Genomic DNA, 14,321 nt, shown 5'->3' with positions numbered 1-14,321 from the left:
TGTCAGTTTCCACATGCAAATAATCCTGCTGGAATTTTGAATCATATTTCATTGAATTTATAAATCAATTTAGAGAGAACTGAAATCTTAACAATATTGAGTTCCATGAACATGAAATGTCTTTCCTTTTCTTTCTTTTTTTATTTATTGTTGACAATATTACAGCAGTCCCCCATATCCCCACCCCTTTGTCCTCCCTAACCTCACTCCACACTATTGTCTGTGTCCATAAACTATGCATATATGTATGTATGTTCTTTAGTTAATCTCTTCCCATCGCCCCCACCCTTCACCCTTCACCACTCTGAGATCTGTCAGTTTGTTCCATGCTTCCATGCCTCTGGACCTATTTTGTTCACCAGTTTATTTTGTTCATTAAATTCCACATACACATGAGATCATGTGATATTTGCTTGCTCTGCCTGGCTTATTTTGCTTAGCATCATAATCTCCAGGTCCATCCATGCTGTCTCAAAGGGTAAGCGATCCTTCTTTTTTACAGCCGCATCATATTCCATTGAGTAAATTACCACAGCTTTTTTATCCACTCATCTACTGATGGGCACTTGGGCCGTTTCCAGATCTTAGCTATTGTAAATGACACTGCAATGAACATAGGGGTGCATACATTATTTCTGAACACATTGTATGCAGGAAACCTATTTATATGTTTTATACTTGTTTTCAATACATTTGCTCACCAAGGGTAAAAAAAAAAATATATATATATATATATATATATATATATATATATATATATTAGGCAAATATATATGTATATATTTTAATATTGGCTTTTTTTCTGTGAATTTTCATATTTTGTGTACAGTGAAATTTTTAATTTTAAGCCTAAACATTTACTTGTTTCTTACTTTATACATTTTATAAATACGTTTCCCGCATACAATGTGTGAATAGTCTTTCGAGTTTCTTACGATATATTCCCAGAGGTGGGATTGCTGAATCAAAAGGCAGTTTCATTTTTAATTTTTTGAGAAAACTCCATACTGTTTTCCATAGTGACTGCACCAGGCTGCATTCCCACCAGTAGTGCACGAGGGTTCATTTTCTCCACATCCTCACCAGCACTTGTTTGTTGACTTATTGATGGTAGCCATTCTGGCAGGTATGAAGTGATACCTCATTGTAGTTTTAATTTACCTCTCTCTGATGATTAGTGACATTGAACATTTTTCATATTTCTGTTGGCCATCTATCTGTATGTCCTCTTTGGAGAAGTATCTATTCAGTTCTTTTGCCCATTTTTTAATTGGATTGTTCATCTTCCTTTTGTTGAGTTGTATGAGTTCTTTGTATATTTTGGAAATTAATCCCTTATCAGATGTATCATTGGCAAATATGTTCTCCCATACAGTAGGTTCTCTTCTCATTTTGTTGAGGTTGCTTTTGCTGCGCATAAGCTTTTTAGTTTGATGCAGTCACATTGGTCCATTTTTCCTTTGTTTCTTTTTCCTGTGGTGATGATTGGTGAAAATGCTACTATGTGAGATGCCTGAGATTTTACTGCCTGTGGTTTTCTTTCTTTCTTTTTTTTTTTTTAGGATATATATGGTTTCCCACCTTATGTTTAAATCTTTTATCCATTTTGAGTTTATTATTGTGTATGGTGTAAGTTAGTGGTCCAGTTTCATTTCTTTGCATGTATCTGCCCAATTTTCCTAAAACCAGTATTGAAGAGATGGTCTTTATTGTATGTTCTTGCCTCCTTTGTCAAATATTAATTGACCATAATGGCATGGGTCGATTTCTGGGGTCTCTTTTCTGTTACATTGGTGTATAGCCTGATCTTGTGCCAGTACCAGGATGTTTTTATTACAGTGGCTTAGTAGTAGATATCCAGTATTGGGATACCTCCAACTTTGTCATTCTTTCTCTAGATTGCTGTGGCTATTTGGGTCTTTTTTGGTTCCATATAAATGTTTGGAATATTTGTTCTAGATATGTGAAATATGCTGTTGGTATTTTAATAGGGATTACATTGAATCTTTAGATTGTTTTAAGGAGTATGGACATTTTAATGATGTAAATTCTTCCAATCTATGAACATAGTATATGCTTCCATTTGTTTATCTCTTCCTCTATCTCTTTTTTCAATGTCCTGTAAGTTTTCTGAGTAAGGGTTTTTTACCTCCTTGGTTAGGTTTATTCCTAGGTATCTTAGTTTGAATTGTGAATTGTTACTGCACTTCTTTCATTTCTGATTTTATTTATTTGGGCTCACTCTTTGTTTCTTGATGAATCTGGCTAAAGGTTCATTAGTCTTGTTTATTTTGCCCAGCCAGCATGGCTCAGTGATTGAGCTTCAACCTTTGAACCAGGAGGTCACAGTTTGATTCCCAGCCAGGGCACATGCCTGAGTTATTGGGCTAGATCCCCAGTGTGGGGCATGCAGGAGGCAGCCAATCAATGATTCTTTCTCATCATTGATGTTTCCATCTCTCTCTCCCTCTCTCTTCCTCTCTGAAATCAATAAAAATATTTTTTTAAGAAAAGAAAAAAATCTTATTTATCTTTTCAAAGAACCAGTTCTTGGTTTCATTGATCTTTTGTACTGTTTTTGTAGTCTCTATGTCATTTATTTCTGCTCTCATCTTTATTATTTCCTTCCTTCTTACTCTGGGCTTGTTCTCACTTTCATTTTCTTTTCTTTTTTTCCTTTTTTCTTTACTTATCAGTGTTTTATAGTTTTCAACATAGAGGTTTTGCATATCTTTCATTAAATATTTTTAAATCTTTGTAATTTCTTAAATGCTATAAATGGTATTCTTAAACTTAATTTTTATAAATTTTTCCCTGATATGTAGAAAGAATTGGGTTTTTGTGTATTGAACTTGGATCCAGCAATCTTACTGTATTCACTTATTACTCTCATAGTTTTTTAATTATTTGGGTTTATCTGTGAACATAATCATGTTATCTGTTTATACAGACAATTTGAGTTTTGATTTTCAAAACTTTATACTTCTAAATTTTTTTTCTTGCCTTATTGCACTGGCTTAGACCTCTAGTACAGTGTTGAATAGTGGATATCCTTCTCAGAAGAAAAGCATATGATAATTATCGAGGGCATCTGATATAGATATCATTTATCTTACTTAATAAGGAAGTTGTCTTCTGTTTCTAGTTTATGAGAGCTTTATATCATGAATAGGTATTGTATTTTATCAAATGCTTTTCCTGCATATTAAGGTCATCATAAGATAATTGTGAATTTTAAGTGTGATAAATTAATAACAGAGAATCTAGTCCAAAGTAAGCACTCAATTTTTAGCTATTATTCTTCTGAGGACTTTTTGTTATAGAAGATACTAGAGGCCCAGTGCACAAATTCATGCACAGGTGGGGCTCAGCTGGCTGACCCCGATTGGGCTAATTGGGCTGGGCTGGCCGGGGGTAGGGGCTACAGGTGGTTGGCCAGCTGGGGTAAGGGGCTGCGGGCAGTTGGTGGGCCAGCCCCGCCCCTGATTGGGATGGGAGGGCCTACCGGGGGCGGGACATCGCCCCCTGGTCAAAATCCCAGTCAAGGGGACAATTTGCATATTAGCCTTTTATTATATAGGACTAGAGGCCCGGTGCACAAAAATTTGTGCACTCGGGGAGGGAGGGGGGTCCCCCAGCCGGGCCTGTGCCCTCTTGCAGTCTGGGACTCCTCGGGAGATAACGACCTGCTGGCTTAGGTCTGCTCCTGGGTGGCAGAGGGCAGGCCCAATCCCTAGGTGCAGCCCCTGGTCAGGCTCAGAGCAGGGCCGATTGGGGAGTTGGGGTGCTGCCCCGTCATGCACAGAGCAGGGCAGTTTGGGAGGTTGTGATGCCACCCTCAGTCACGCTCAGGGTAGGGCCGATTGGGGGGTTGGGGCACTGCCCCCTGTCACACTCAAGGCAGGGTCGATGGGGAGGTTGCGGCGCCACCCCCTGTTACGCATAGAACAGGGCCGATCAGGGGGTTGGGGCACTGCCCCCTGTCACTCACAGAGCAGGGTCCATCAGGGGGGTTGGGGCTTCGTACCCTGTCACACACACAGCAGGGTCCATCAGGGGGTTGGGGAGCTCCCCCCTGTCATGCACAGAGTAGGGCCGATAGGGGAGTTGGGGCACCGCCCCCTGTCACACACAGAGCAGGGCGGATCAGGGGGTTAGGGTGCTGCACCTTGTCACACTCAGGGCAGGGCCAGTGGGGAGGTTATGGCTCTACCCTGTTAAACACAGAGCAAGGTCCGTGGAGGGGGGTTGAGGCGCCACCCTCTATCACCCACAGAGCAGGGCCGATCAGGGAGTTGGGCGCCACCACTGTCAAACTCAGGGCAGGACTGATGGAGAGGTTATGGCTCTACCCTGTCACACACAAAGCAGGGCCCGTGGAGGGGAGGGTTGGGGCGCCGCACCCTGTCACACACAGAGCCGCAGGGCGATCTGGGGATTGGGGAGCGCCCCCCTATCAGGCACAGAGCAGGGCTGATCAGGGGGTTGGGGCACCTTCCCCATCATGAACAGAGCAGGGCAGATAGGGAGGTTGTGTCCCCGCCCCCTGTCACACACAGAGCCGCACTGTCACGCTGATCCCGGTGCCGGGAGGCATATTACCCTTTTACTATATAGGATAGAGGCCCGGTCCATGGGTGGGGGTCCCCACTAGGGTGCCTGGTCAGTCTGGCTGAGGGGCTGAGGGCTGTTTTCAGGCTGGTGGGTTGACTGAAGCTCCCAACCGCTCCTTTTTTTCTTTTTTTTTTTTTTTTATTCTGGGCCAGCTTTAGCTCTGAAAGCCAGTTTCTGGCCTTTGTTTTTTCTTCTGTATTTGATACAATGTTGCGGTCCGGCTGACTGAAGCCTGGCTGACTAACACAGGTTTCTGGGGTTTTGTTTAGCTTCTATATTTGCAACATAGTTGCTTAGAGTTGCAGCTGAGAGGCCGGCAAGTCAGGCAGGGAACGTTGGAATCTGCTGTCACTGGAGCAAGCAAGCCTCCCTGTTCGCTTCAGTGCATGGCTGCCGGCCACCATCTTGGCTGACAGTTAATTTGCATAAGGATATGCTGATTAGCCAATGGGAAGGGTAGCAGTCGTACGCTAATTACCATGTTTCTCTTTTATTAGTGTAGTGGCTAGTATTGCTTTCTCAAGATGCAATGATTTACTTAAAAGTTTTTGTCACTCGTTTTCATATTCTAAAATGGGTTGATGAATTGTAATAGTCCAGTGGGATGTTGGGATGTTTGGTAATTTTAAACATGAATTCTGTTAACTTTATTATCCATGCTTATATTGTTTCTTTGCCAGATATCTATCATTTAAGAGATTAGTTGATTTTATTTGACAGGCTTTATGCTTTTTTGTTTCAATATCCTTTTAAAAATAAATGATAATTGCCAAAACCGGTTTGGCTCAGTGGATAGAGCGTCGGCCTGCCGACTGAAGGGTCCCAGGTTCGATTCCGGTCAAGGGCATGTACCTTGGTTGCAGGCACATCCCCAGTAGGGGATGTGCAGGAGGCAGCTGGTCGATGTTTCTCTCCCATCGATGTTTCTAACTCTCTATCCCTCTCCCTTCCTCTCTGTAAAAAACCAATAAAATATATTTTTTTAAAAAAAATAAATAAATAAATGATAATTTAGGTGTTTTATTAGTAAATTTTAGTATTAGGGCAGAATATTCAAATAACCAGATGTATGTTTTTCTTCTTTTTTTTTAAATATATTTTTACTGATTTTTTTACAGAGAAGAAGGGAGAGAGATAGAGAGTTAGAAACATCGATCAGCTGCCTCCTGCACATCCCCCACTGGGGATGTGCCCGCAACCCCCAGTTGCCTGTATGCTGAGCCCTAGTCAGTGTGTCTCAGTGATAGGAGTGTGGTACTGTACATACCCTTGACCAGAACCGAACCTGGGACCCTTCAGTCCGCAGGCCGACTCTCTATCCACCGAGCCAAACCGTTTTCGGCTGTTTTTCTTCTTTTGTTATGAAGTATGCAGTAGGTATTGAGGTCTTGTGTATAGACCTGGGTTTGGGGATCTGATAGAACTAGATTTACATCCTGGCATCACCACTTATTAACAGTATTTCTACTAGAAGCTATGTTTTCTCTCTGAGCCCCTTTTTCTCTCTTTAAAAAAAAAGTTAATTTGCAATTTCTAGAATTTTATGTAATTTCAATATGCTTTTTTTGGTTTGTTTTTGGTGTAATTTTTTTAGCATAATTATTTTATGATTCACACATATTGTTTTATGTATCAATAATCATTTATTGTTATTGCTAGTAATATTCTGTTTTATGGATATATCACAGATCATTTATTCTTTTTTTTATGGATGTTCCAAAAATAAGAAAATTTTGGGGGATGATGGATATATTTATTATCTTGATTGTTTCATGGGTATATTTAGCAAATGCACTCTAAATTATTGTATGCTGAGCCCTAGTCACTGTGTCTCAGTGATAGGAGTGTGGTACTGTACAACAAAAGGTCATGGGTTCCCCTTAGCTGGTTTGGTTCAATGGATAGAGCGTCGGCCTGCTGATTGAAAGGTCCCCGGTTTGATTCCCAGTCGGGGCACATGCCCAGGTTGCGGGCTCAATTCCCAGTAGGGGGTATGCAGGAGGCAGACGATCAGTGATTCTCATCATTGATGTTTCTGTCTCTCTTTCCCTCTCCCTTCCTTTCTGAAATCAATAAAATATTTTTTTTTTAAAAAAGGTCATGGGTTCAATTACTGGTCAGGGCACATACCTAACTAAGTTTTGGGTTCGATCCTGGTTGGGGTGCATGCAGGAGGCAACTAATGGATGTTTCTCTCTCTCCCTCTCCTTCGTGTGTGTCTCTCTCTCAAATTAATAAAAACATATCCTCGGGTTAGGATGAAAAATAAGTTAAAAGGTAAATAAATTATTATATGTTGATTATAGTTCAAAAGAGCTGTTAAAAAAGTTAAATTGTCATCTGATAAATGATTAACAAGAAGAAAAAAGTATTTCTAGCTTGTTCTAATGTATCTCCAGTTTTAATACCTTAACTACTGTTTAGTAAACTAATATTAATACTTTAAAAGCCACTAATGGTTTATATTACTCTGGGTTGTTCCGGATTAAATCGCATATCATATTTAAAAGCATTTGGCAGCCCAGCAGACGTGGCTCAGTAATTGAGCGTCAACCTATGAATGAACCAGGAGGTCACGGTTCGATTACCCGTCAGGGCACATGCCCGGATTGCTGGCTCAGTCCCCAATGTGGGGTGTGCAGGAGGCAGCTGATCAGTGATTCTCTTTCATCATTGATGTTTCTATTTCTCTCTCTCTCTCTCTTCCTCTCTGAAATCAATAAAAATAAATTTTAAAATGAATAAAAGCATTTGGCAGGTAAATGTGCGACAAAGTTAATCTTTTATATTCTTTCTCTTTCCAAGTTTTAATTAACAGTACTCGCTATTTCTAATGATCTAGTTGCAGATTGTCTTGATTTGATTGGATTAATAAAGATAGTTGTTCTGAAAACTCAAGTTTTGTTTTTCTTCAAAAGGCTATGGTTCTCTCATTTATTTCAGATGCTTCAGTTTCCACATTTGAATTTATATTCTAAATATGAAACAATTTAGACTTATTTTTCTCTCAACATGTATCCTATGTATTTTGAAATTAATTTTTAGATCTTACCTTTAGGAAATCAGGGCAATTTTTTAAATCAATTTTACTTTCTTCCTTTAAAGTTAATCTTATTTTCAACCATTATATATGTGATTATATAAAATGCTTGGAATTCAAAATGATCCCAGTTAAAGCCAATATAATTTCAAACTTTAGAAGTTAGTTTAAAATGTACCATTAATCAGTTGCCCACTTCCCTCACACACACACACACACACACACACACACAAACACACACACACAAACTTTATATAGGACCTTGCTTCATAAGAATTTAAACTCACACCCATAGTCCTTTCATGTAGACTAACTAAGTCAACCTAAAATTTATGGCCAGGAGAAGCTTAAAGATGTTGCCCAATACTCCAGAGCCAGGGCTAGCTAGGACAGATACCTGTGGAAATCTGTTAGAGCAAGAGAACTTAGCTAGTGGTTTGGAACAAACTAGTAGTTCTCAAAGTCAGCATCAGACAGGTGTCCTAGATGCCCTGTTGAGTTTGTACTTGATAGTTTTGCTACTTGATGATCTTGGGCAAGGCATTTTATCTCTGTACCTCAATTTCATCACTTGTAAAATGCTCTGACCACCTCTCAATGATCCTATGAGATCATGCATATGAGAAAGCTTTGGGCATATTCAGAAGTTGTATATATAAAAATGTATGGTCCTCATGCTACTTGCTGCCTATATTTCTCTTGATCATGTCCTTCACTTATAGTTGGCCTGGAATTTCCACATTGGAAGGGTAGTCAGTATCCTTTCAACATCTCCTTCCTTCCCACCCATCCTGTGATTTCAGGGCTATAGGACATTGAAAACCAGCTCCCTTTTATAGAAGGAAGGCAGCCTCTTCTCTTGAGATTCATATAATTTTTTAATTTGAGGCATTTTGATACCATAGAGAAAGTAGAGTATGAAGCTTTTATCACCCTAAGTATTTTATCTCGAGTGGTAGCATTTATTAAGCATGTACCAGGATTTAGTCTTCACAGCAGTGCGACATTGAATGCTTGAGTGATTGTCCAAGGTCATAGAGCTGGGATTCATACACAAGCGCAGACTCTTAACCCCACTGTCATATTGCTTTTCCAATTACTACTCAACCTTCAGTATCAGTGTGAGACTAAAAGTGATGCATGTTCATTGTAGAGGAAGGAAAACAAAAACTCATAATTTTATAATCCAGAGGTAATCACTGTTAAAGCAGTTCCTTCCCATTTTTCCTATATCAAACCATTTCCCTCTTAACTGTATATCCACATTCTTTCCACTTTTTACACTTTATAAATAGTGCTGTAGTGATATTACTAGAACTCTGGAATTACTGGATCAGAGGACATGATCATAAGTGCTTGCCATGTATTGGTTGCCATATTGTCTGAGAAGCCAACAATATTATATTCTCGTCTGCAGTGTTTGAAAGTTTTAGGTTTGTTTAAAAAATTAGGATAATATAAAAAAAGTTATTTTCTTTTGTCTGTTGCTGTGTTTTGAATGCCATAGCTTTACCATGCTTCTGTATTTATGACAGATAGTTGTGAAAATTATTTGTCCTCAAGGCAGTGGTTCTCAACTGGGGAGTGATTTTGTCCCCAGGGAAATTTGGCAATGTCTGGAAACATTTTTGTTGTCGTCAAGAGGTGGAGTGGTACCACTTGTGTCTAGTAGGTCGAGGCCAGAGATGCTGCTGAACACCCTGCAATGCATAGGACAGGCCCATGACAGAGAGTTACCCAGCCTAAAACGCCAGTAGTACTAAGGCTGGAAACCCTGGTTTATAGTCAGCTCCTGAAATCTAGAAGAAATCCATTGACAAATACTCTAAACACTTCTACATCTTACTCTATTATCTAAGAATAGAAAAGTTCAGTTTTTTTCTGACTTTAACTGCAAAACCGGAGAGCTTTGTTTGGTTAATCTCTGGATTGTTGAGTTCTTAATATTGCAATAAAATCTAATGAAATCAGTTCTCAGAGAACTTTCCTAAAGCCCTTTGAAAGTTTCGCAATGTTTACTGTCACTCTTTTTTGTAATGAAATCTTTATTGTTCAGATTATTACATTTGTTCCCTTTTTTCCCCCCCCATAACTCCCCTCCTCCCAGTTCCCGCCCCACCCTCTGTCCTCACTCCCCACCCACTGTCCTCATCCATAGGTGCACGATTTTTGTCCAGTCTCTTCCCGCATCTCCCACACCCTTTTCCCCCCCAAGAATAGTCAGTCCATTCCCTTTCTATGTCCCTGATTCTATTATAATCACCAGTTCATTCTGTACATCAGATTATTTATTCACTTGATTCTTAGATTCATACAGTCGTATGGGTATTCCCTTGTAGGTAACTGAGTTTCTTTCTCTTGCTGCTTTTAAGATTCTCTCTTTGTCTTTTGCTCTTGGCATTTTAATTATGATGTGTCTTGGTGTGGTCCTCTTTGGATTCCTTTTGTTTGGGGTTCTCTGCGCTTCTTGGACCTGTAAGTCCATTTCTTTCACCAGGTGGGGGAAGTTTTCTGTCATTATTTCTTCAAATAGGTTTTCAATATCTTGCTGTCTTTCATCTTCTGGCACCCCTATAATTCTGATGTTGGTACGCTAGAAACTGTCCCAGTGGCTCCTTACACTATCTTCTTATTTTCGGATTCTTTTTTCATTTTGCTTTTCCGGTTGGGTGTTTTTTGCTTCCTCGCATTTCAAATCTTTGACTTGATTCTTGCGCTCCTCTCGTCTGCTGTTGGGTGTCTGTATAATATTTTTTATTTCAGTCAGTGTATGCTTAATTTCTAGTTGGTTCTTTATCACAACATCGAGGGTCTCATTAGATTTCTTGAGGATCTCATCAAGTTTATCGGCAATTTCTAGGAAATTATTGAAAGACCTTAAAAGTGCATTTTTTAGCTCCATATCCTCCATTTCTGTCATGTTTCTTTGTCTCTGCATTTTTTATGCTTTCTTGGTGCACCCTCTTGTGGTCTTTGTGCGCAGTCTTGTTGTAGTTAAGCCTTAATTGTTGTCGGTAATACTGGGGGTGAATTGACCTCCAGGCTAACTGGCTATGAGAGTCAGTTGTGTCTGCAGTGGGAGAGCTTCTGTGCTGGATCTCTAGGGCGGTGCTAGTCTAGCTTTTGCCTAAGGCTATCCGGCAAATACCTCTGTGCAGGGCTTGGGTGGGGTGGGTCCCCGGGGATCTACAGGGCGGGTGGAGCGAGCAGTTATGGCTGCTCTCAGATCCGTTCCCAGGGGCTCTGCCTCTCAGAGTCCCGGGAGAGAAAGCTGCATTCGAGTTCCGACCAAAGCCAGACAATCCCGCTTCTCCCGTTTGAGTCTGGGTCCCTAGAGACTCGCCCGGATCTGGAGCTCAGAGTCTGAAACTCCCTCCCGATTGAAAACAACAACCGTGCCCTCCGCCGCCGGCCCGCTCCACATGCACTCCGAGCCTTAGTATTTCACTTCCGCACTGCGCCTCCTCTGAGTCTCGGTATGGATTTCTTTTTCCTTCTAGTTGTAGGATTTCCACTCAGCCAGCCTTTCTGTGGTTCTGGGTGATGTCCGTTCTGTCTTTTAGTTGTATTTTTGAAGTGGTTGTTCGAAGCAGCAAACTCCGGCGTTAACCTATGTCGCCATCTTGGTTTCTCCTCTGTCACTCTTTTAATGATTCTACAGTGTACCCTCCTTTAGATTTGCCTTAGCTTTTTTTGAGGCGGCGGGGGGCTTACCACTAAAATATATAATGTCTCTGATTCCCAAAACAAAAAATCCAGAACTTCTTATGGGAATTAGTAATTAGAATATCTTTTGAACCTAAACTCAAAGCAACTCCTACAACATAAAACTTATTTGGGGGCTTTTAGTTGAGGTTCAATTCATTAGCCTTTAATTTTTATACATATCAATTTTCTTCTCTTATTAGTTACAATAAAAACCTTATAGCAACTAGTGATATCCTACATAAAAAATCTCATTGGGATGTTATTTCTGTATCATTAACAGGCAGAAAAATGTTCAGTGCACCCAAATTTCTCTGTCTTTTAGCCATCAGTCCTCACCAAGGGGAACGTGATAATCTTATTTGTTGTGGTTGAAGAGACCCTGAAAGTCATATTTATTCTTGTTAATTTGGTACATTTATATGTAGGTTCCAGAAAACTTGTGAACTTCTCTGAAATTTTTTCCATACATACCTTGGGACTACTAGAGCTGAAATAAGTGTTGTCTTTGTTCTATTTTTATAGCCCTGCTTTGTCTACACAAAGGCTATTGCTGAGCTTTGTCCTTTTGTGCTTCACAGGAGCCAGCACCTATGACAGAAGACCTGCTAGAGGAGCAGTCGGAGGTTCTAGCTAAATTGGGCACCTCCGCGGAAGGGGCTCACCTCCGGGCACGCATGCAGAGCGCCTGTCTGCTGTCAGATATGGAGTCTTTTAAGGTGGGTCACACTGTCAGGGCTCAGGATTCTATTTTGAGTTATTCTGGGGTAAAGCTGTGAAAGTCACTCAATAAAGTGGTATGAAGACCTGAATGTCCTTTTTATTAAAAGCTTTTATTTCATTAGTAGTTAATAACATCCCGCTTCTATCCCCTAAAGGTTGTATTCAGAGTTGCTTCTTGAGTTTAAAAAAAGCAAAGAACAATCTTTGAATAATAGTTGAAAGTTGAGACTTGAGTGATTTTTTATCTGCACTGGGATGGATGCCTTCCTCCTTTGTGTGTGTTCAGCCAATATCATGCAAGGTTTTTAGGAAACCCTTAGGATTTAACATAGGTTCCTTAGTTCAACAGGCCTTTGATATTCAACTTTGTGACTTGCATTGTGATTAGATAAGTAAGAAATACAGTGTTTATTCTCAGTTACAGTCTGTTGAGGTTGTGTAAATAAGTGTGTGATGAGTTCTTTTATGAAGGCAGGTCTAAGAGGGGACTAACTCTACTGAGTGGGTCTTGGCAGGTTTCTCAGATGAGTCCCCATTTAGGATGAGTAGGCATTTGCTCCCTATTCATTTTAGGCCTGTATCTAGACCATAGAGAATTCAGAGAATGATGACATTTAGCTTGCTAGCTAGAAAACCCAGGATGAAGGAAAGTCTTTATTATTATTATTACTTATTTTTAAAAGAAGAGACAAGTATATGTATATATTTTTGAAAACCAAGTGGGTAGCCCATTGGGCCACAGGGCTTCCTTTCTACTGCTGATCCCCAGAACTGTCTCCCAGGCACAGACTTTCCTCCTTACTCCATTGCACCGTGATGGACCCCACGTCCCCATTCCACACCCCTCCTTAGTTCTGCTCTGTGCTGCAGGCCAGCCTGAGTGTGAGTTTCTCCAACATAAACACCCATGAAAACATATGCCACTTTCATCTTCCCAGCTAGCAGGTTTGTGATAGTAAAAGGAAGCCTCTTAGTCCCTGCTTATTCCCCCATATTTTCTAAAAGAAACAATCTTTAGAAAACCTCTTAAGAGCTGCCTGTTTTCCTTAGAGACAAATAATACATAAAATGTGTGAGTTATTTTGTGCTGTGAAATAAGAGAGATGTGTTGTTTTAAAACAAACAGTTGGCACAGTGAATAAATAGAAGTCAGTTGGATCCTGGCCGGTGTGGCTCAGTTGGTTGTAGCGTTGTCCCATAACCCCAAAAGGTTGCAGGTTCAATTCCTGAGAGAGTGAAAAATCATTTGGCTCTCAGAGCATGTGTTAAATCAAAAAACTAAATAAGAGAATTGGCTTAGGGAGTGTGTGCATAGTAGGCAGTACTAGCCTGCCCAGTGGCTCTTTTGTTGTTGTTTCTTTTAATCCTCACCCAAGTTTATGTCCTTCTTGATTATTTTTAGAGAGAGAGAGAAACATTGATGTGAGACAGAAACATCGATCAATCACCTCCCGTAAGCACCCCGGCCAGGGGTGGAATCTGCAACCTAGGTATGTGCCCCGACCAGGAATTGAACCTACAACACCTTGGTGTATGGGGCGACGCTCAACCACTGAGCCACTCTGGCCCGTTACCTGACCTCTGCCTGCCTTCATATTCATCTGTCCTTGTCCTACCACAGTATTCTTGCAGAGGCAAGTACAGAATGAAATCCAAATTGGAACTGTAAAAGCTTTTCCCCATAGAAACATATCGGCTCCTGATGGTAAGGTTCTATATAATGCCTTCAACACTGCGTCAGCAAAACTAGAGTTCTTAGACTCTTTTGGATTAACCTGGGCACCTACAAACCTCTCATAACATTGTTTTAATCAGAAAATAGACTATTTCAAATAGCCTTTTTTACACATCTGTCCCTACGCAGGAATCAGGTCACATATTTAAGGAAATATGTAGTCACTCTAAAATAGATATGGTTGCCTCTCCCTTTTTGCGTAGGGGTGACTTGCTTTAGGGGCCCTTGGGAGCGTCCCCAGAGCTTTGGATGAATGCTGAGAGGGACCTGAGGTACCTACACCTTACAACCTCAGAAGCACAGGGCCTGTTCGCGAGCATGCCCTTGGATGCATACCTAGAACAGTAGAACAAAGACAAGCCAGAGCTGAAGTGTGCCTTGACCTTCTCCTGGTAGCGGTTTGTTTAGCCTGGTATTGGAAGAACAACCAGAGAGAAGAATGTGGTGTAAACTGTCTTTTTTTTTTTTTTTTAACACATTCTGTGGTACAGGAGTTCAACATTA

General features: G+C 40.6%; 1 protein-coding gene across 3 annotated transcripts in view; it reads left to right on the top strand.

Annotated features, from left to right (window-relative positions):
- The window catches only part of RAB3GAP1 (RAB3 GTPase activating protein catalytic subunit 1), a 97,438-nt gene that overhangs the window by 69,737 nt on the left and 13,380 nt on the right, over positions 1 to 14,321 (top strand). For all 3 annotated transcript variants that reach the window (XM_070423083.1, XM_070423082.1, XM_070423084.1), the window contains one exon: positions 11,941 to 12,078. In XM_070423083.1, coding sequence (XP_070279184.1) covers positions 11,941 to 12,078 — 138 coding nt within the window. The remainder of the gene's footprint in view (positions 1 to 11,940; positions 12,079 to 14,321) is intronic.

The sequence above is a fragment of the Myotis yumanensis genome, unplaced genomic scaffold (assembly GCF_028538775.1).
Source record: "Myotis yumanensis isolate MYYU_CA2020_CCGP unplaced genomic scaffold, mMyoYum1.0.hap1 SCAF_8, whole genome shotgun sequence".
Lineage (NCBI taxonomy): Eukaryota > Metazoa > Chordata > Mammalia > Chiroptera > Vespertilionidae > Myotis > Myotis yumanensis.
Note: the sequence above shows the minus strand (reverse complement) of the source record. Positions and strands in the feature narration are given on the sequence as shown.